General features: G+C 48.6%; 1 protein-coding gene across 1 annotated transcript; it reads right to left on the bottom strand.

The window, feature by feature from the left end:
- Positions 1-277: 277 nt before the first annotated feature.
- On the bottom strand, positions 278-13,028 carry LOC308679392 (activated CDC42 kinase 1-like; the record flags this gene model as incomplete). The annotated part of the gene is made up of 6 exons (XM_081347007.1): positions 12,912-13,028; positions 6,359-6,541; positions 5,154-5,227; positions 2,183-2,377; positions 1,119-1,271; positions 278-550 (listed from the first exon to the last, which is right to left on the bottom strand). Exons 2-6 carry the CDS (start codon positions 6,519-6,521, stop codon positions 278-280), a joined length of 858 nt encoding a protein of 285 aa, XP_081203133.1. The 5' UTR covers positions 6,522-6,541; positions 12,912-13,028.
- Positions 13,029-22,902: the final 9,874 nt, after the last annotated feature.

Below are 22,902 nucleotides of genomic sequence, written 5' to 3'. Positions count from 1 at the left end.
AGCCGAATAACAGAGTTGGAAGGGTCCTTGGAGGTCTTCTAGTCCAGCCCCCCCCCCCCAGTCAATCAGAAGACCCTAGACCATTTCAGACAAGTCCAGCTGTCTGGCCTCTTCTGAAAAACCACATCTCACCCTGAAATCATGGCATGGTACGTTCCTTCATTCAGGTCTTGCCAGCACCCTGCAAGGCGCTAGTCCTCATGGCCGCTGAGGGCTCAGCAGCAGCCTGAGGAGATGGGAGAAGTGGGGGGTTAAACCCTCCTGGCCTTGGAGAGCCTTACCAGGCGAATGGGATGCGCCGGTGGGCGGACATGACATAGCGGTCACTCTTGCTGGACAGTGGGCGCATCAGGCCAAAGTCGCCAATTTTGGCGTGGTCCTCGGTGACCAGCAGGATGTTCCGGGCGGCCAGATCCCGGTGGACGAAGAGCTTGGACTCCAGGTAAGCCATGGCCCCGGCCACCTGGACGGCATAGCTCCAGAGCTGGTGCAGAGGGAAAGGCGGCTGGAGCCGGTCGTAGAGGGAGCCCAGCGTGGCCAACTCCGTTACCTGCCAACAGCAGATCTTCAAACATGGCCCTCTGATGACTTGTGGACTTCAACTCCCAGAATTCCCCAGCCAGCGTCCACAAGTCATCAAAGGGCCAAGTTCGAGAGGAAAGGGTTAACAGTGCCCCCCTCGACCCATCGCCCCGTCCTCTGAACCCCAAAATAACCCAGCAGGACGGGGGGGTGGGGAAATAAAATTAAACAGAATAAATGTGTTGAAAGGCAATCCTAGATGGTTTCCCCCCTGGGTGAGTTATACAGGTCGTGTGAACTCGGCGAGAGAGAATCTTTGCACCCGTCTTCTGGATGCCCGGCCCCTCCTGCTCTTCATAGCCCCTCCCCTTCCCAGGAAAAGTTTGGAAGGAGACTAATGGAATAACAAGAGGTGGAAGGGTCCCTGGAGGTCATCTAGTCCAACCTCCTGCTCGAGGAGAGCCTTACAGAATAACAGAGTTGGATGGGACCCTGGAGGTCATCTAGTCCAACCTCCTGCTCAAGGAGGAGACCCTAAACCTCCAGTGATGGAGCGTGCACAACTTCTGGAGGTGAGTCGTTGGGGTCCCCCTTACCATCTTGAGGGGCTGGGTGAGCACCACCCCATGGAGGCGGAGGAGATTGGGGTGATCCAGGCAGCACATGGCGTTGACCTCATTGAGGAAGTCAATCAGGGCCCCCGGATTGGAGGAGACGTCCGACCGCAGCGTCTTCACGGCCACCGGGATCTAGCAGAGGAAAGGAACGCAGCTGCTGCCTAACAAGGCACAATGCTCCCTCTAGACAGTCCTTGAATTGCGACAGTTTCACTTAGTGACGTCAAGTGAATCTCGCTTCCCTATTGAGTTCGCTTCCCAAAAGTTCGCAAAAGGGGATCCGCCTGAACCTTGGAACACTGCAACCATCGTAAATACGAGTCAGTTGCCAAGCATCCAAATTCTGATCACGTGGCCACGAGGAGGCTGCCACGGTCGTAAGTGTGGAAAACGGTCATAAGTCAGATTTTTAGTAATTTCAAACGGTCAATAAACAGATTGTTGTACGCTGAGGACTACCTACATCAGGGGTCTTGAAACTTGGCCCTTTTATGGACTTCAACTCCCAGAATTCCTCGGTGTGAGGGATCCCTTTAGGACTTGTGGACTTCAACTCCCAGAATTCCTCAGCCGGCATGAGGGAACTATGACCCTTTGATGACTTGTGGACTTCAACTCCCAGAATTCCTCAGCCAGGCATGCTGGCTGAGGAATTCTGGGAATTGAAGTCCACAAGTCATCAAAGGGCCAAGTTTGAAGAGCCCTGGATTAAAGACTCACGCTCAATTTTACAACATTTTTTGATACAGCTGGGGTCACAGGATGCTGCGACTGTCGTAAAAACACGCTGCTTGCCAAGCGCCTGAATCTTGATTCCGTAACTGTGGGGATGCTGCAAGCGTCGTAAGAGTGAGGACCAGTCGTAAGCCAATTTTTTTTGGACATGGTAACTTGGAACATTCGCTAAACAGACTGCCTCTTTGTCAATTGCTGGCTGAACCAAGTTGCGTTCTAAGGACCTGGGCGCCTAGTTTGGCCAGGCGCAGGTAAAGCCAGGGTCCCTTTTGCCGAGCAGCAGGCAGGCCCACGGGCCAGGCGCTTACCAAGGCGCCCCCCGGCGCGTGCCACTCGGCGCGATGCACCACCCCGAAGCATCCGTCGCCCAGCCGCTCGCACATGTGGAGGTCCCACTCGCCAATCAGGCACTTGAGGGAGGCGTCCGTGTCCAGGCGGGGAGGAGCCAGGGGCTGGGGGCTGGGGGTCTCTTCGTTTTCTGGGATTCGTCCCCCTGTGAACATCTGGTGGGGCAAAAAAGAGAAAGGAACACACGGTGGCACTGGTGCCCGTCGCGGTGGCACGAAGCGCTAAACCGGAGTGAAGTTCAGATTTGGTAGACAAAGTAAATTCAGACTTAACTCGGGGTTTCCACGGCCTCCACCCTCCACTCGTCCGTAAGGTGGAGAAATGGGCCAAACCCAAACATCTGGCTGACTCTGCCGGGACCCATAGTAGCAGTGACAGGCACCTTGGGGGCAATCCCAAAACATCTGGAGCACCACTTGAATACCGACGGCATTGGCAAAATCCCCAGCGGTCAATTGCGAAAAGATTGTAAACCGCCCAGAGTTCTCTTGTGATCAGATGGGGCAGGGTGGGGCAATACATTTTACAAACAAATAAATAAATGATAGATAAATAGATGCATGAGAGAGAGAGAGAGAGAGAGAGAGAGAGAGAGAGAGAGAGAGAGAGAGAGAGAGAGATGCATGATAGAGATAAAACATGATAGATCATGATAGATATGATAGATAAATACATAATAGATGCATGATATAGTTACATGATAGACACATGATAGATAAATGAGATAGATAAATACATGATAGATAGAAAGATATACTAGATAGATAGATAGATAGATAGATAGATAGATAGATAGATAGATAGATAGATAGATAGGAGAGATATAGATAGATACATGATAGATAGATACATAGATAAATACATGATAGATAGATACATGATAGATAAATGATAGATATACATAGATAAATACATGATATACATGATAGATAGATAGATAGATACATGATAGATATAGATAAATACATGATAGATAGATAGATACATAGATAGATACATAGATAAATACATGATAGATACATGATAGATCATAGATAAATGATATAGATAGATAGATGATAGATAGGTAAATACATGAGATAGATGATAGATAAATACATGATATAGATAGATAAATACATGATAGATAGATAGATACATGATAGATATAGATAAATACATGATAGATAGATACATAGATAGATACATAGATAAATACATGATAGATAGATACATGATAGATCATAGATAAATGATATAGATAGATAGATGATAGATAGATAGATAAATACATGAGAGATAGATGATAAATACATGATATAGATAAATACATGAGAGATAGATAGATAGATAGATAGATAGATAGATAGATAGATAGATAGATAGATAGATAGATAGATAGATAGATAGATAGCAGCTTGACTTGGAATAGCTGACATCCTTTATCCCCCAATCAAACAACCACATTTGCCTATTTCAGGTCCTTGGGAAGGACTCAAGAGGCAGACAAAAATGCCAAATCCAACCTAAACATCTGGCTCAACATGCAACAAATCATAGTCGTGATAAGCGCCGTAGATGCAATCCCAAAACATCTGGAGCACCCCTTGATCACCATCGGCATTGACCAAATCCCCCATCGGTGAATTGCAAAAGGCAGCTTTGCTTGGAAGAACTGATGTCCTCCGGGGAGGCCTTCAACCCCATCGAAAAACATCTGTCCAGCCCAGATCCTCAGGAAGTGGATAAACGGGCCAAATCCAGCCTCAACATCTGGCTGACTTCGCAACCAACTATTCTGTAGTAATAATAGAGCCCTCTTTCTAGAATGATAGCTTTTCTCCAACAAACAGCCACGTCTGCCTATCTTAGGTGTTTGGGAAGGACTCGAACAGTGGATGAAAAGGCCAGCCTGAACATCTGGCTGGCCAGGCAAGAAGCAGCAATAACCACAAAAAAACAATAGTACGCAAAATTTAATAAGCACGTTCCAAACATCCTCCTGAGCTGCAGTCAGGAAGGACAACCTGGGCGAATCTCGACAGGTTTTGATGCCTTGCAGGGGCAACCAAAGACGGTTCGCGCAAGAGATGGTTGAAGCCAACGAAGAGAACGCCCCGGTTCTGTTTGCCGACAGCATCGGCGGACACGGCAAAGACAGGAGCTCGCAGGCAAATGACAGTTTATACAGGATTTGAGTCACTCGCTGTGGCCGATTGCACAATTGGCGTCACCTGAACAACATTGTGATGGGGGTAGGGTGGGGTGGGGTCCTCAGGGATAGCTGAGCTGGGTGGCTTCCTTGCAGATGTTTCGTGACCCAACTAAGAAACGTCATCCGTGCTAGGAAGAAAGGGAGATGCATTTCCAGCACGGAGGATGTTCCCTCCTTGGGTCAGGAAATGTCTGCAAGAAAACAGCCAAGCTCAGAGGGCACTGGGGACCCCTCACTCCTTTTCTCCTCCTCCTCCTCCTCCTCCTCCTCCTCCTCCTCTTCCCACACTCCCTTCTAGCACTGATGATGTTCCCTAGCTGGATCATGAAATGTCTGCAAGAAAACCACAAAGCTCAGAAATCACCAAGGACCCCATAGTCTTCCTCCTCCTCCTCCTCCTCCTCCTCCTCCTCCTCCTCCTCCTCCTCCTCCTCTCCGCAACCCCCCCCTCCCTTCTATCACTGATGACGTTCCCTAGTTGGGTCACAAAAGGTCTGCAAAGAAACCCCCCCAGGACCCCCCCAGTTCAGCCCTGAGCTACAAAGACTCTCTTCTATTGGCAAGCGGTGGCATCGCTTCCCCGCCTCCGCAATAAATCACACACACCCCGTCTTTCGCTTCCCCAAATCTGCACCAGGTCAAAACAGCCGGATACCCACGGCTTGCTGCTAAGAGATGCCAGGGCGAGTGTGAAGCCAACCAGGTGTGTCCCTTCGAGGGAGGCTCCGGGCACCCACCTTATAGACCCAGGACTTGGGACGCTGGCTTTGACCCTTCCGGCGTTTCAAGGCCTCTTCCAGCCGCCGCTGACCTGTAAGACAAAGCTTCAAGCGGTGGGACGATTCCTTGGTCCGAGAAAACCAAACTCGCGCCCAAATGAAGGTTGCCGGCAAAACAGGCGACCTGATAAGGGGCTTTGTGATCTCCTGGAGATGGTCCCAACATAAGTTCCTTTCTATATGTCGGGGGTCTCCAACCTCGGTAACCTGAAGACTTGTGGACTACAATTCCCAGAATTCCTCCGCCAGCCATTTCCCCCCCCCCACACACACACACTTTGCTGAAGTCAAGATATATTACATCTATCGCATTCCCACCATCTATTAAGAAAGTTACTTTATCGGGGGGGGGGGGGGAAGCGATAAGGTAGTCTATTTACATTCCTTCTTGTCGTATCCATGCTGAATCCTGGCAAATCTTTGCTGGGTGGGGAATTCTGGGAGTTGAAGTCCACAAGTCTTAAAGTTAGCAAGGTTGGCGAAAAAGTAAATGAAGGGGGGGGGGGAAATGCTGTTTTTATCCACCGGCTAGCGGTTCTTGGAAAGGGGAGATTTTTATATCTGATTTCAATAGAGTTACGTCCCTTTTGAAGCCCCGTTTCATCCTCCTTGTATACCAGGCACCCTCCCTGGCTTTTCCCCCTCTGGTGCTCATGAGGACTAGAAACTTTGGGAGTCTTGCGAGAGATGGCACCTCTGAGCAGACTCCTCCGTGCCAGGGGCCCTCAACTTGCAACTGTTTAGCGACCGTTCAGTTACAGCTGCCCTGAAAAAGCTGATTTATGACTGCTTTTCACATGACAGCAGCCCCCGTGACCAAAATTTGGGCTATTGAGCAGCTGCCGCATGTTTATGACAGTCACGGTGTCCCCGGGGTCACGTGATCCCCTTCTGACAAGCGGATTCACGGAACAACAGCAAAAAAAAAGTCATAAAACACACTTAACAACCATCTTGCTTAGCAACAGGAAGTATGGTCCTAAATCCGAGGATTACCTGTGTATCTATTTTAAACAGGCACGTGTCCATTTTTTTTAACCCCTATTCCCTCCTCCTTTCATACTGCACGCCCTCCCCACCTTTTTTCCGTGCACCTCATGAGGACTAGAAGCTTGCCAAGTCTTACGAGAGGGGGCATCTCTGAGCAGGACCCCTGGCCTCACCTGGGCGCCCCAGGCCGATGCGGTCCAGGTCGAGGGGCTTTACGTAGTCGAAGTGGCTCGGACGGGTGACGTGGAGCTCATCTCGGATCCTGGTGTAAAACTGCTCCAGCTGAATTTCGCTCAGCAGCTGCAGGAGCCATTCGGTGCCGTCGTCTGGCGCCATCGGGGTGGGGTGGGGGGCCCCTATGGGGTGCAGGAGTAGACAAACCTCAGATTGGTGCAAAAAGCACAAGCCACTTTCACAGGGGGGGCGGGCTGCTGTGAAACCAGTCAAGGTTTTTGCCCAGTTCAGGTTCAATGATCAGCGGAAAGATTTTTGTCAATTCCAGACTTCTCCTGCTAGGCGTGCAGCTTGGCTTACTGGCTAGAGCGAGCTTTTCCTGAGAGGATCTGTGTCCTGCCCACAGGTTCCAGAAGAAAAAAAAAAGATTGTTATTTTCTCTTCTGTTTTGCAAATACACTAAGAGTTTCTGTACCAGACAAATTCCTTCTGTGGCTAATGACGCTTGGCTAAATAAAGTATTCTATTCTTTTATTATTCTATTCTATTCTATTCTATTCTATTCTATTCTATTCTATTCTATTCTATTCTATTCTATTCTATTCTATTCTATTCTGTATTTTATTATTCTATTCTATTCTATTCTATTCTATTCTATTCTATTCTATCCTATCCTATCCTATCCTATCCTATCCTATCCTATTCTATTCTGTATATTATTATTCTATTCTATTCTATTCTATTCTATTCTATTCTATTCTATTCTATTCTATTCTATTCTATTCTATTCTATTCTATTCTATTCTGTATATTATTATTCTATTCTATCCTATTCTATTCTGTATATTATTATTCTATTCTATTCTATTCTATTCTATTCTATTCTATTCTATTCTATTCTATTCTATTCTATTCTATTCTATTCTATTCTATTCTATTCTATTCTATTCTATTCTATTCTATTCTATTCTGTATTATATTTCCCATCACCATGCCTTTGTTAGAAACTTGCCATATATTTGCCCTAATTTGAAAAATTTTCTAGAGGGTGTTGTTTTTTATTTTAACTCCAGGAAACCACTCTGTAATCGCCGGAGTCCGAGTCTAAGGTTCTAAGTTTAAGAACTAAATAAAGAGATGTGATTATCCCCTCTAGATAACGATGACCAGTGGAAATGTCCATGCAAAAGGGGTTGCTGGAGGACGGACGTCAGAGGGGCAGGGGGGATCAAAATGTAAAAAAAAAAAATTAAGAAGAAACTGGACAGCCATTGGTCTGAAATGCTATAGGGTTTCCTGCCTGAGCAGGGGGTTGGACTAGATGACCTCCAAGATCCCGTCCAACTCTGTTATTTTGTTACAAAGGGGACAGGGGCTCCGAGGGGGATGATGATGATGATGATGATGATGATGATGATGATGATGACGACAACAACAACAATAATAATAATAAAGTTCGAAGGGACTTTGGAGGTCATCTAGTCCAACCCCCTGCTCAGGCAGGAAACCCTGGCCTATACCATTCCGGACAAATGTTTGTCAAATCTCTTCTTAAAGAAACCTCCAGCTATGGGGCACCCACAACTTCTTGAGGCAAGTTGTTCCACTGGTTAATTGTTCTCTGTCTGGAAATTGTTAACTGTCAGGAAATTCCTCCTTAATTCCAGGTTGCTTCTCTCTTTGCTTAGTTTCCACCCGTTGCTTCTTGTCCTGCCTTCGGGCGCTTTGGAGAATAGCTTGGCTCCCTCGTCTTTGGGGCAGCCCCCCAAATTTTGGAAGACTGCTATCCTGTCTCCCCTGATCCTTCTCTTCATTAAACTGGGCATCCCCGATTCCGGTAACCGTTCCTTGTATGTTGTAGCCTCCAGTCCCCTGATCATCTTTGTTGCTCTTCTCAGCCCTCTTTCCAGAGTCTTCACATCTAATATGGTATTTAGTATATATATATATATATATATATATATATATATATATATATATATATATATATATATATATATATATATATATATATATATATATATATATATATATATATATATATATATATATATATATATATATATATATATATATATATATATATATATATATATATATATATATATATATATATATATATAATTTAGTATATATATATAATTTCCCCTCATCTCCCTGCACGGGCACCCCCACCCCAGTGAGGTCTTCCCAGCCTGATGCAAACACGGACCAGGGTCATCTGATCCTACGGACACCAAACTGACCAGGCCTCGTTGTGGGTTCGATTGGGGGACGGGGGGGGGTGTTCCTCTGACTCACCTGACAGAGGAGCAGGGGAAGGGTCTGCTTGGGGGCGGGGGGGGGGTTGCTAGGCCCACCCTATGAGTCCCTGGAAGAAAAACAACCCAGCACCTGGCTCTGGGGAGGGGGGAGGAGGGGCTGACCCCCCCCTCTCTCCAAAGGGCTGGGCGCTGGCTAGAAAAAAAAACCCGCTCTCTCCTTCCAAGGTTGAGTATGGCAGGAATGAAGAGTGGGGGGGCTGCCCCCAGATGGGGGAGGGTCTGTCTCCTGATGGCCCTGATGGCCCTGGCCTGTGGCAGGGGTCCTCAACCCGAGCCTCCGAGAGAGGGGGGGGACAACTGAGCAGGGGGTTGGACTAGATGACCTCCAAGGAGCCTTCCAACTTTATTATTATTATTATTATTATTATTATTATTATTATTATTATTATTATTATTATTATTATTATTATTATTATTATTATTATTATTATTTATTAGACTTGGTTGGGCGTTCTTTGCCAAGTGGGCATCTGCCCCCCCTCCGTGCAAAGGCTGCCCTCTCCCAATCCTCTGCCCTGCCCCCACCCTTTCCGGAAACTGCCAGAGAAAGGGGAGGCATTAGCAGGCTGCTAATGGGGCTCTTTCACAGGGCCCCTGCAGGTTTTGCAAATGAAAAGGACATTAATCCCTCTAAATGTTTTTAACACACACACACACACACACACAAAAGCACCCCAGCAGGGGATGATTTTGCTCTGCAGGAGAGGCCAATAATAATAATAATAAAGTTGGAAGGGACCTTGGAGGTCATCTAGTCCAGCCCCCTGCTCAGGCAGGAAACCCTATACCATTTCGGACAAATGGCTGTCCAGTCTCTTCTTAAAATCTTCCAGTGTTGGAGAAGGGAGGGAGGGAGGGAGGAAGGAAGGATAGATAACAGAATAACAGTTGGAATGGAGGTCATCTAGTCCAGCCCCCTGCTCAGTCAGGAAACCCTATTCCATTTCGGACAAATGACTGTCCAGTGTCTTCTTAAAAACTTCCAGTGTTGGAGCATTCACCGCTTCTGGAGGCAGGTGGTTCCACTGGTTAATTGTCCTCACTGTCAAGAAGTTTCTCCTTAGTTCCAGGTTGCTTCTCTCCTTAATTAGTTTCCATCTGTTGCTTCTTGTCCTGCCTGTGGGTGCTTTGGGGAAGAGCTTGGCTCCCTCTTCTTTGGGGCAGCCCCTGAGATACTGGAAGACTGCTATCATGTCACCCCTCGTCCTTCTCTTCATTAGACACACCCAATTCCAGCAACTGCTCCTTATATCTTTTAGCCTCCAGTCCCCTGATCCTCTTTGTTGCTCTTCTCTGCACTCTTTCCAGAGTCTCAACCTCTTTTTTTACAACGTGGTGACCAAAACTGGATGCCGTATTCCAAGTGTGGCCTTACCAAGGCCTTGTAAAGTGGTATTAAAATTTCACGTGATCCTGATTCTATCCCTCTGTTAATGCAGCCTAGCACTGCGTTGGCTTTTTTGGCAGCTGCCGCACACGGCTGGCTCATTGTAAGTCATGCCAGCCACTCTGGATCCCAGGGTTTTTCATTTATTTCCTGTAATCCATGTCATGGAATCAGAGTAGGGGGTCCCTCGAGAACATCTAGTCCAACCCCTTGTTCGTGCAAGATCTACTAAGGATCAAGGACTTCAACTCCCAGAATTGGAGCTATTTATATTCTCTTCTAGCGGCTCTTCCCAGAATTCCCCAACCAGCACGATTTAAGAGGGATGGACTTCCCCTCCCAGAATTCCCCAGCCAACTCTCTGTCACGAGAATTAGGGTTCAAAGGTCAATTGTAAACTCAATTCTCCCGCTGATTTGACTCATTTAGTTTATTTATTGATCAGAATTACTCCCTGGCAGAAGTAGTGCACAAATAAAGCATTAGAACCACACAAACTGGGTATAAAACTTTTAAAATAGAGGCAAGCAGAATTAAAGTTTTGTCACGGAAAAGCGAATTTATGCCGCCGTGGAGTGTCAGAAACATCAAAAGAAACTTGATACAGGTAGTCCTCACATTTACGGCCGCCCATTTAGTGGCCGAAGGTGTCACAGCACTGAAGAAAGCGACTTACAGCCAGTTCCTCCCATTTACAACCAGCAGAGTTTTCCTCAATTCACGGGATCAAAATTCAGACACTCGGCAACTGACTCGTACTTATGACGGTTGCAGTGTCCAGGGGTCAGGTGATCCCCCTAGCGACCTTCCCGGGGGGGCTTCTGACAAACAAGATCCCATGACCCCAGCACGTTGCAACCGTCATAAATACGAGTCAGATGTCAATACGATTCAGATCGAACTTCGATCGATTAAGCATGGGGATGCTGCAATGGTCATTAAGCGTGAAAAGCCGAGCAAAAGTCCATTTTTTTCAATGCTGTTACAACTTCGCTTGTAAGTCACCTTGACCTGTAGATTTTTTATGGGGGGGGCTTCAAAGAGACCTCCGACCTCTTCAACGGCTAATAAAAACAAATCTCCAGAAAGACATGATTTAGAATTAAGATAGCACTCCCCCCCCCCTTTTTTTTCTGATACGGGAAATGTGAAGATAAAAGGAGGATTGATTTGAATAAAAAATTGTAGCTCTATAAATAATGACTGATGAAGATATTTCAAATGCCGATGGGAAATCAAACCTTAACAAGAGCACGAAAAAAAACAGGATATTGATGAATGAATTGACATTATGGATTTATGAATTGATGTATTGTTATTTGTATGATATTAACGGATATCCTTCCGTTATGTATTCAAGATGGACAGTGATTAATATTTATATGGTACTCATATGTAAGGATGTAGGTCTATACAGTACATATGTTGTATGTAGCAAGTTTAAATGTGTGTTATGTATGTGTACACTTTGAGAGCAAGCAGCTAAATTTAATTTTTAAATTTGTGCCATTGTGCCCACAGTAAAAAAATGACAATAAACGTTATCTATCTATCTATCTATCTATCTATCTATCTATCTATCTATCTGTCTGTCTGTCTGTCTGTCTGTCTGTCTGTCTATCTATCTATCTGTCTGTCTATCTGTCTATCTATCTATCAATCATCTATCTGTTACGTATGTGTACAATTTTGAGAGCAAGCAACTAAATTTCATTTTTAATGTGTGCCGTCGTGCCCACAGGAAAAAAATGACAATAAAGGTTATCTAATCTAATGTTAGCAAAATATGATGCTTATATTTAACTCTGTTAACAGTAGCAAAAATTCTAATGGTGTTATGCGGGGAAAATGGAAAAAAATATAGAGAAGAAAGGGGGATCAGAGAAAAAAAATACTCTCTTGTGTACTATTGAACAGATTTATAGTGAAGAAGTTAATGTTAAATATTTGAATCCAGACAACAGGTTGTTTACTAAGCACTAAAGATTGCAATTTTAAAAAATTAATAAAACTTTTATTTTTTTAAAAAAAAAACCAACAAATCTCCAGGACCAAGCGGTTTCAAAATCCTGTTTTGGGCAAGTCTCCAACGGATTGGCCTCGGTTGTCCCCCTCTGTGAAACGGGCACAAGCCACAGCCCGGAATGCTTTGCACGGGAGACACAACGTCCAAAGGCACAGAGAAACACAAATATTAAAAATCCAGTACAGTGCAAATTAGAGGAGTGTGTGTTGGCGTGTGTGTGTGTGTGTCACAAAAACGTAATGTAAAACTCCAAAGGCGTCTTATAGCTTGTGGAGATGGCACGGGGCCAAGACCAGAGTCACCCACGGAAGAACCTAGAGGTGGTGGTGGTGGGGGGGAGAAATGTTTATATTTGCGACGCCCTGCCCTGCAAAACAGAAATCTGGGCCTTTATTTTGCCCTTAATTGCTACCTGCCTGTCCAGGTGAGCCAAACTCAAAAAAGCCTGGGAAAAGGGGTCCCAGGTGGTGGCAAAGGAGGTGGGGGGGGAGGGGTTGTGAGTGGGGGGAGGCAGAGGGGAAGGGAAAGTGGGCAGAATTGCTGGCCAAAAGGCCAGTGCAAAATCAGAAGCCGCAGTGGGCAGATTAATTTGTTAATTAAGAAATTAAGTGATCAAATGGAGGAAGGAAGGAAGGAAGGAAGGAAGGAAGGAAGGAAGGAAGGAAGGAAGGAAGGAAGGAAGGAAGGACACCTGGCTGGAGAAAGCGGGAAAGGAACTTCTTCGGAAGTTTGGGGGGATCTCTCTGCCCCCCCCTACTTCCCGAGTCTCTGCGCGCACACACAGACACACAGACACACAGAGAACCCTCGCTCACCTGCGCGCAGCGATCCGCGGAGACTTTCGCCTCGTCTGTTGTGGCAGCCGACCCCGGTTCCTTTTCTTCTCTCTCTCTCTCTCTCTCTCTCTCTCTCTCTCTCTCTCTCTCTCTCTCTCTCTCTCTTTCTTTCTTTCTTTCCTTCCTTCCTTCTTTCCTGCCTTCCTGGACGGGCGGCCAAGGAAGGCGGGCGGCTGCGCTGGCTCTTCCCACGCCTCCCCCGCGGCTCACCTGGCCGCCAGGTGGGAGGAGGCGGGGGCGGGGTTGGGCCGGGGCAGCTGCCGCCGCCGCCGCTGCCCGGAGCCGGCGGGACTTCCCACCTGCGTGGCGCTCGCGTGGGCGGGACGGGCAGGTAAGGCGCCACGCAGGTGGGAAGTCCCGCTGGTTGCCAACCACGGGGGGGGGTCTCCCGTGGCCCCGGACCTGCCTCGGTGTGCGTGCGTGTTTGTTTTTTCTTTGTGCGTGTGTTTTTGTGTGCCCGTGTTTTTTTTGTCTTTCTGGGAGGAGGACCTCCTGAGAGGCGGGAGGAACGCAGAGGGGTGCACGCCGGGATGGCGCTGCGCGGGTCTGGGGTCGGCAGAAACTGGGCGGAGAGGATGCGGGAGGAGGCTTGGTGGGCGCCGGAGGGGTGGGAACCCACGGAGGAGCGAGAACGTAGGGAAGGAGAAGGCTGGTGCAGAAGGGCGAAGGAGGGGGAAGGAGACGGGGGGGGGCCTTGCCCCTCTGCAGGGTGTCAGGATGTGGGGCTTCTTCTGCCTAAGCAGGGGGTTGGACTAGAAGACCTCTAAGATCCCTTCCACCTTCGCTTCTCCTATCCTACCATACACTATATTCTATTCTATTCTATTCTATTCTATTCTATTCTATTCTATTCTATTCTATTCTATTCTATTCTATTCTATTCTATTCTATTCTATTCTATTCTATTCTATTCTATTCTATTCTATTCTATTCTTCTATTTCTATTCTTATTTCTATTCTATTCTATTCTATTCTATTCTATTCTATTCTATTCTATTCTTCTATTTCTATTCTTATTTCTATTCTATTCTATTCTATTCTATTCTATTCTATTCTATTCTATTCTATTCTATTCTATTCTATTCTATTATTCTATTTCTATTCTTATTTCTATTCTATTCTATTCTATTCTATTATTCTATTTCTATTCTATTCTATTCTATTCTATTCTATTCTATTCTATTCTATTCTATTCTATTCTATTCTATTCTATTCTATTCTATTCTATTCTATATCCATATCCATATCCATATCCATCTATTGTTGTAAGTGTGAAAAACAGTCATCCCTTCTTTCAGTGCCGGCATAACTCTGAACAGTCACTAAATGAACTTTGTAAATCAAGGACTACCTCTATTTTATTTTATTATTTTGTTTGTTAAGCTTTTATGATGCCCACCTTCTCTACGAGGCGATTCTGGACGACTTACCAAGTTACAAAACAAGGGAAAAGCACTAAAAAAATTAAAAGAACTACCCAGGTTAGAATACGGTATAAAAGATTAAACAATGGCCAGTTTAATATCCAGCTGCCTTTTCCCAAATGAAAACCACTTTTGATTAAAACAACAACCACAACACACTTTTTAAAATGCACACACATGCCTGTTTGCGTAAACAAAGCTGGCTCTCTCCGCGGAGCCAGTTAGATTCTTGCACAGCCAGGCTCCACGTCTCCGCCCTATTGCACGCTTGCGGCTGGCGTGCCAAGGGGCACACAGAGGACTAGAATCTTTGTGCCCCCTTCTAGTTCCTTCCAGCATCTGAATGGACCCGAAACCTACAAGCAAAATAGGGAAAAAATGTGACCAGTTTTCAGTGACCTGTCTGAGGGCGATTCTTGCTTCAAGTACGTCGAACGTGCCACATGCAAGCTGTCGGCAAGCCGCTGGCCTTCCGGCATTTCCCAGAATCCCCCACTTGGTGCTGGCTCAGAATTGTGGGAAATTAATGCCAACACCCTGGGGTTGAGGGAGGATGCTGAGGTGAGTCACGAGCCGCAGAACCCCTTTAGGCTGCATTCAGACGTGTTGACCCTTAAACCCAGTGACGATCAGTTACGAACTAGCCATCCTGAAGTTTAAGATGGGTGGACTTCAGCTCCCAGGATTCCCCAGCCAGCAAGGCTTTCCCAGAATTCCGCCTGGAAAGGGCAAGAACAAAGGTGGCTGGACAAGAAGAAAGAAGAGACTGGACAGCCATTTGTCTGAAATGGTCTAGGGCTTCCTGCCTGGGCGGGGGGTTGGACTAGATGACCTCTAAGGTCCCTTCCAACTTTTTTATGATTATTATATGCCTTTGGCCTATAATTAACCAGTGGAACAACTTGCCTCAAGAAGTTGTGGGTGCTCCATCACTGGAGGTTTTTTAAGAAGAGATTGGACAAACATTTGTCCAGAATGGTATAGGCCAGGGTTTCCTGCCTGAGCAGGGGGTTGGACTAGATGACCTCCAAGGTCCCTTCCAACTTTCTTCTTCTTCTTCTTCTTCTTCTTCTTCTTCTTCTTCTTCTTCTTCTTCTTCTTCTTCTTCTTCTTCTTCCTCTTCTTCTTCTTCTTCTTCTTCTTCTTCTTCTTCTTCTTCTTCTTCTTCTTCTTCTTCTTCTTCTCCTTCTTCTTCTTCTTCTTTTCTTCTTCTTCATCATCATCATCATCATCATCATCATCATCATCATCATCATTATTATTATTATTATTATTATTATTATTATTATTATTATTATTATTATTATTATTATTATTATTATTATTCCTTTATGGAATTTTTTGGAGGGGTAACTTTCTTAATAGACGGTGGGAATGCGGTCAACATAATATACCTTGACTTCAGCAAAGTGGAGAAAAAGAGCTTATCAAGGTTGGACAGCCCTGCTATCGATGCTAATTAGGCAGGACCGTCTGGGTCTCCTGGTCTGTGGCAGCTGTGGCAAGCCACAATGACATCACTAGGATGACACCGCAGGAATTCTGGGAGTTGAAGTCCCTCCACCTTAAACTTAAGGTTTCGATAGCTGGGTTCACCAAAGGCTTGGGCTACATTCACACAACCGGGCGAGGTGCAAGCTGGCCAGCTTGGTTTGAGCTAAAGCAATCTTTTTCAGAGTTGACCAGCTGAAAAACGGCTGGGCTTCAACACCCAGCATGTTGGCTGGGGAATTCTGGGAAGTCCCCTGTCCAAGCGGCCATGTTTGGAAAAGACTGACCTTTTTGTGCGTTGCTTTGGCCAGGATTTTACAAACTTTGACCCACCCTGACGGTGTCAAGAGAAGGTTGTGAGGTTTACCTGACAAGGTTTGCCCACCCCGACACACCTCCATGTAAAAGCCCCTTCCCCATTCAGCCCTCCCAGACCCCTGGCCATCTGCTTCCCCCCCCTCCCCCTCCGGGAACGTCCACTCACTCCACTGCACAGGAGATCAGTCCGAGGAAGAAGCAGGAGCCGGAGATGTAAAGGAGCAGCTGGATGACCCTTGGCAACCCCTGGTATTCTGTGGGGCGGAGGAGAAGCAGACGGAGTTGCAGAGGGAGTGGAGGGGGAGGGTGAAGGAAACGGGCCAAAGGGGTCAGGGAGGGAGGGGAGTGGTCCCAGAGATCCAGGATCCAGCCTGCTCTTAGCATTTCTGCAGCCGGGCCATATTCCCCGGTGGAACTGCCCGCCACAAGACTCAACTTTTCTGGTAATGCACAGGCAGTCCTCGACCTACAACAGTTCGTTTAGTGACTGTTCAAAGTTACGACAGCACTCTTAGGAGGGAGGGGGACCAGGGAGGGAGGGGTCTGTGGCCCACCCCCAGGGAGCAGGAGAGGAGGGAGGCGGGGCCAGGGAAGGAGGGAACTGTGGCCCACCCCCAGGGGGGGCAGAGTGGAGGAGGGAGGCGGGGCCAGGGAGGGAGGGAGGGGTCTGTGGCCCACCCCCAGGGGGGGCAGAGTGGAGGAGGGAGGCGGGGCCAGGGAGGGAGGGGTCTGTGGCCCACCCCCAGGGGGGCGGAGTGGAGGGGGGAGGCGGGGCCAGCCCCTCACCTGGGTAGCAGGTCCTCAGGTCCCAGCAGGGAATCTCCATCCTTCGGCAGCTGGAGCAGTTGAAGAGGGAGGCCACCACATCTGGCAGGAGAGACGCCACAAAGGGACTACAATTTACGACCACAAATAGAGCCCAAAGTGTCTGTTGCGTTTCGTGAGTTTTGCCCCATTTCACGACCTTCGGTGCCATTGTTCAGCGAGTCACGGCAGTCGTTAAGCGGGTCGCACGGTTGTTAAGTGAATCCAACTTCCCCTCCGACTTAGCTTGTCGGAAAGGGGGATCACTGGGCCTCCGGGACGCTGCGACCGTTGTAAACGGGAGTCGGTTGCCAAGCGTCCGGATTTGGATCATGTGACCACGGTCGTAAGTGTGGAAAAACCGTCACAAATCTCTTTTTCTTTCGGTGCTGCCGTACCTTTGACAGCGAATGGTTGTAACTTGAAGACGACCTTCAGCAGGGGCCATTATAACTTGTGGCGGGGAGTTCCACCGGTGAATGGAGGCTCGGCTGCAGAAATGCCGCGAAGGGGCCGGATGCGAGGTCAGCGAGAGACGTTTCCCCTCCACGGCTGCCCCCTTCTTTCCACAAAGCAGCATGCAAGCAGTCCCCGACTTACATCGGTTCGTTTAGTGAGCGCTCCAAGTTACGACGGCACTGAAAAATGTGTCTTAGCACCGTTTTTCACAGGCAGCCTCCCCGTGGTCACGTGATCAAAATTCGGATGCTTGGCCACTGACTCACATTTACGACGGTCGCAGTGATCCTCTTTGGTGACCTTCTGACAAGCCAAGTCAAATGGGGAAGCCGGATTCACTTAACGACTGGATTTCTAACTGAACAACTAGAGTGATTCACTTAACAACCGTGGCAAGGAAATTTGGGGCTCAATTGTGGGGGACTCTCTACTTACAGGGTGTTTGCCATTTTATTAATTTTTTAAAAATTTATTATTACATTTCATACCTGCAACTTTCTGTCCCCGCCGTTCAAGGCAGCTTACCAGAATTTAAAAAGGCACCGCAAATATATCGATATGATGTAAAAAAAAGTTCCTTAAAATAATGATCCATCTGAGGGCTTTATTGGGGGTGGGGGGAACTTACGGCAAGCAGGTGGACACAGAGCTGGAAGAGAAAGAATAAAAACCACGTAAAAATAAAAGCAGTGAAAAATAAATGCCCCAGATGATGAGCCGATTCAGAGCGACCTTTCGCCTTAGGATCATGAGGACTAGACCCCTTGTCCGATTTGCAAAATACGCACGGTGTGTTTTTGGAAATTCCGGTGCGGGATTCTTGCCCATCGATTTATCCAATTAATTAAATTTAAATTTATGAAGCTGCCCGCCACGTTAGCCGAAACGACACCCTTTACAAATATCTCGACCTTGGTCCATTATCCAATATCATCGTTTGTCAACCTGTTCTTCTAATTTCTTTATTTCTATTTATTGCGAAGTTGTTGGTTTTTTTTCTAATTCTGCCTTTATAAGTCACTTAGGGGTGTGTTAAGAGCATTTTGGTTCCTATGCCCTTTTGCAAACGGAATCACAGAATCCCCCTAAGGTCAAGATCGGAAAGGGACCCTCAAGGTCATCTAGTCTCTCTCTCTCTCTCTCTCTCTCTCTCTCTCTCTCTCTCTCTCTCACACACACACACACACACACACACACACACTCTGACTCAGCTCCCTCAGCTCCCTGGACTGATAAACGTTTATTGAACTTTCGGAGTCATGATGACACTGGAAAAAAGTGACTTAGGACCCGCTGTTCACACTTACGACCGTGGCAGCGTTCCCCACGTGGTCAAAATTCAGAGACCCGGCTACCGACCCGTATTTATGACGGCCACAGTAATCATACGATCCCCTTCTGCAACCTTCATATCAAGCCACGTCACCGGGGAAGCCAGGTTGACTCACTTAACAGATGCAGTGATTCGCTTAACAATGGCGGCCAGAAAGGCGGCAAAAGGGGGAGGGGACGAAGCTCACTGCCTCGCTTAGCAACGGAAATCTTGGGCTCCATTTTGGCTGTTAAACCGAGGACTAGCTGTGTTTGAAATGAGCCCGATTCAAGCCTTTCTCTTGGGGGGGCCTTCCTCTTTGGGAAAGCAGGCAGACAGACTGGACCCCTCCCCAGCCAGACAACCCCCCCCCCCAACCCCCTGAAGAGCCGAGTGCAGATCCTCCCACCTTCTCGGGTCTCGCTGGGGATCTTAACGTCGTGCAGCCAGTTCCAAAACCTCGGGACGTCTGCAAAGCTCTGTTTTATTTCTAAGGGAAAGAAGGAAGAGCCGTGGACTACAACTCCCATCGTCCCCGGCCAGGCCCTTGAACCCTGCCGAAGCCCACCGTGGCGGGGGGGGCTGGGGACTCGCTTACCGATCACCCGGAGCACCCGGTGGGCTTTCTCCAGGAGCAGGTCCAGAGCTGCCTCATCTGAGGGGGGGGAGGCGAGAAAATAGAGAAGGGGGGGCTGTTGCAAGCCGGGGCTGGACCTGGGGGATAGCTGCCTGCGGGGAAAGTCGGTGCCCAACCCTGCTTGGTCCTGAAGCCCGGGAAGCGGCGTGGGCCGATTCTGTGCTGTTCGACCTGTCCTACCTCGCAGGGCTGTCGTTCTGGAGGAAAACGAGACTCGGCGTCCAGCCAAAAACTCTCAGGCGGAAGCGCAACGTTGGCGGGAAGGAGACTTGAACAGTTTTGTGCAAGGCGGCAAAAGTGACTTACGACGGGCCGCTTAGCGACCGAAGAAAGTGGCTGACAAACCACACTCTGCGAGTCGTCCTTTAAGGAGAGATTGGACGGCCGTTTGCCTAAAAAGACACAGGGTCTCCTGCTTGGGCAGGGGGCTGGACTAGAAGACCTCCAAGGTCCCTTGCTGCTCTATTCTGATGATTGATTGATCGATTGATCAAAATTACGACCAACTTGAAAAAAGGGGACTTACGACCCGGATCCGAAGTTCCGACGGTCACTGTGTCCACGGGTCCAGACCCTTCCTTTTGTTCCAACAGCCGGGGGGGGCACATTGGAGACCTAACCCCCCCCTCTGCGGGGTAGGGTGAGCTCCCTCCTATGGGTGGGGTGCCTCCCCCTTCTCTATCGCCCCCCCCCCGGTTGAGGTCCTGGGGTCTCTCTCTACCTAAGGCGAAGTCCCGGACGGCCGCTGCCCCCCAGGGGTGCTTGGAGCAGCCCCCCCGGGCGAAACGCTCTCGGTAGCGGGCGCAGAGCTGGGCAAAGCGTATCCGCAAGTTCTTGAACTCGTGCCCGCAGTGGAGGCAGCCCTCCGTGCCTCCCCCGGCCAGGAGGAGGAGGAGGAGGAGGACAGATGGGGTGGGCCAAGGGGGTGTTGGGGCAGGAGGTGCAGGATGGCCCATGGTGAGCAGCTAACAGGCGGAGCCAGGAAGGGGTGGGCGGGGCCCCGAGGGCCTTCTGGAACCCCGTTTCCGTGGTCTGTTTGGCCCTGGGTTCTAGAGCTTGGTGCCCTGAGATTCTTGAGGCCAAGAAACCAAGAATCTCAGAAACCAAGAATAATAAAAAGAATCATAGAAACCACGAATCATAGAAACCAAGAATCTCAGAAACCAAGAATGGGCATCGGCTCTCCAGAATGGCTGAACTGGTTTGACTGGACGGGGTTGGACTAGATGACCCTTGAGGGTGCTTTCCAAGTGCACCATTCGAGGATTTTCCCATTAGCCTGGCAGAGGCGGCTCCCCAGCCTGTCGGCTTTGTGGCGCCTTGACAGTCGGGATTGTGGCTCAGTGTTTCCCAACCTGGGCAACCTGAAGATGGGTGGACTTCAACTCCCAAAATTCCCCAGGCCAGCAAGGCCTGATGGGAACCGTTTCAATTGTTCTAATCGTCTAATAATCTTCTAATAAAGGACGGCAACTGCCTGGGTGGTGAATTTCTCTGTCCTGCCTGGCCCCCTAAAGATCTTAGATTAGAGCACTAACCACAAGCCACCTTGGAACCGGGGTTTAAGAGAATGGGTGAGAAAGCATCCTTCTCTCTGGTTGCTGAGGATTGTGGGTCAGAGAGGACTGGGCAGGCTCTTGGGCCCTCTCAGTTAACCCAGTTAACCGATCGAACGTGAGCCCTTCTCAGACCGAAGCCATCTTCTCTCCAGATCATATTCATCTTGAAGGTCTTTGCAGCTCAGGGTTCAAATGTGGGTCCTTGGAGCTCTCTGAGCTGGGTGGTTTCCTTGCAGACGTTTCATGACCCAACCAGGGAACATCATCAGTGCTAGAAGACAGTGGGAGGAGGAGGAGGAGGAGGAGGAGGAGGGAGAGAGGAAGAGGAGAAGAAGTGGAGGAAGAGGAGGACGACTGTGGGGTCCTTGGGGGTCTCTGAGCTGGGTGGTTTCCTTGCAGATGTCTCATGACCCAACTAGGTAACATCATCAGTGCTAGAAGGGAGGCAGGATTTGCTGAGTGGAAGGGGGAGGAGGAGGATGAGAAGAAGGGGGGGAGGAGGACTGTAGGGTGCTGGGGGGTTTCTGAGCTGGGTGGTTTCCTTGCAGACATTTCATGACCCAATCAGTGAACATCATCAGTGCTAGAAGACAGTGGGAGGAGGAGGAGGAGGAGGAAGAGGAAGAAGAAGAGGAGGAGGAGGAGGGAGGGAAGAAGAGGAGAAGAAGAAGAAGAAGAAGAAGAAGAAGAAGAAGAAGAAGAAGAAGAAGAAGAAGAAGAAGAAGAAGAAGAAGAAGAAGAAGAAGAGGAGGAGGAGGAGGAGGAGGAGGAGGGAGAGAGGAAGAGGAGAAGAAGAAGTGGAGGAGGAGGAGGACGACTGTGGGGTCCTTGGGGGTCTGTGAGCTGGGTGGTTTCCTTGCAGATGTTTCATGACCCAACCAGGGAACATCATCAGTGCTAGAAGACAGTGGGAGGAGGAGGAGGAAGAGGAGGAGGAGGAGGAGGAGGAAGAGGAAGAAGAAGAGGAGGAGGAGGAGGGAGGGAAGAAGAAGAGAAGAAGAAGAAGAAGAAGAAGAAAAGGAGGAGGAGGAGGAGGAGGAGGAGGGAGAGAGGAAGAGGAGAAGAAGAAGTGGAGGAGGAGGAGGACAACTGTGGGGTCCTTGGGGGTCTCTGAGCTGGGTGGTTTCCTTGCAGATGTTTCATGACCCAACCAGGGAACATCATCAGTGCTAGAAGACAGTGGGAGGAGGAGGAGGAGGAGGAGGAAGAGGAAGAAGAAGAGGAGGAGGAGGAGGGAGGGAAGAAGAGGAGAAGAAGAAGAAGAAGAAGGAGGAGGAGGAGGAGGAGGAGGAGGAGGAGGAGGAGGAGGAGGAGGAGGAGGAGGAGGACGACGACGACTGTGGGGTCCTTGGTGCTCTCTGAAATTGGTCGTTTTCTTGCAGAACTTTCATGACCCAACTAGATAACATCATCAGGTCCAAACTGAAGCAACCTGAACGTTTTAAGAATCCCTCTGCACATGCTCCAAGGGGGATATTCTCACCTGCAGCCTCTTGCTGGACCAGGGGCTTCCCCAGCATCCTGGCTTGACTGCAGGTGTGCTGGGCCCCCCTTTTAACCCCCTCCCCTCATGCCCCAACCTTCCGGTCTGAACACGTCCTTGAAAGGACAGAAATCCCGGAAGGAAAAGCCGGACTGGACAGCGCCCAGGTGAGCAGGGACCACGTGCCTGTGTGTCAGAGCCATGCGGGGGTGGGGGGGGGGGAAACCGGCCCGGGGGAAGGATGCTTACTCAGACCCGAAGGAGAATGTAGGTCAGGGCCCATGTGACGCTGGCAGCCACCTCTGCCCTGGGTTGTGTGAATCAGCCAGAAGGGAGTGGTGCAAAAGGAGAGATTTATCATGCTATCAAACATTCACACCCTGCCCTGCCAGGTCGTGTGGCTGACGTTAGCCCTGCGCTATTTTGGCACTCTGAAAACCACAGTGGGGTGTGCAAGAAATAACATTATTTCTCGATCTCAAG

The sequence above is a fragment of the Vipera berus genome (assembly GCF_964194415.1).
Source record: "Vipera berus genome assembly, contig: HAP1_SCAFFOLD_386, whole genome shotgun sequence".
Lineage (NCBI taxonomy): Eukaryota > Metazoa > Chordata > Lepidosauria > Squamata > Viperidae > Vipera > Vipera berus.
Note: the sequence above shows the minus strand (reverse complement) of the source record. Positions and strands in the feature narration are given on the sequence as shown.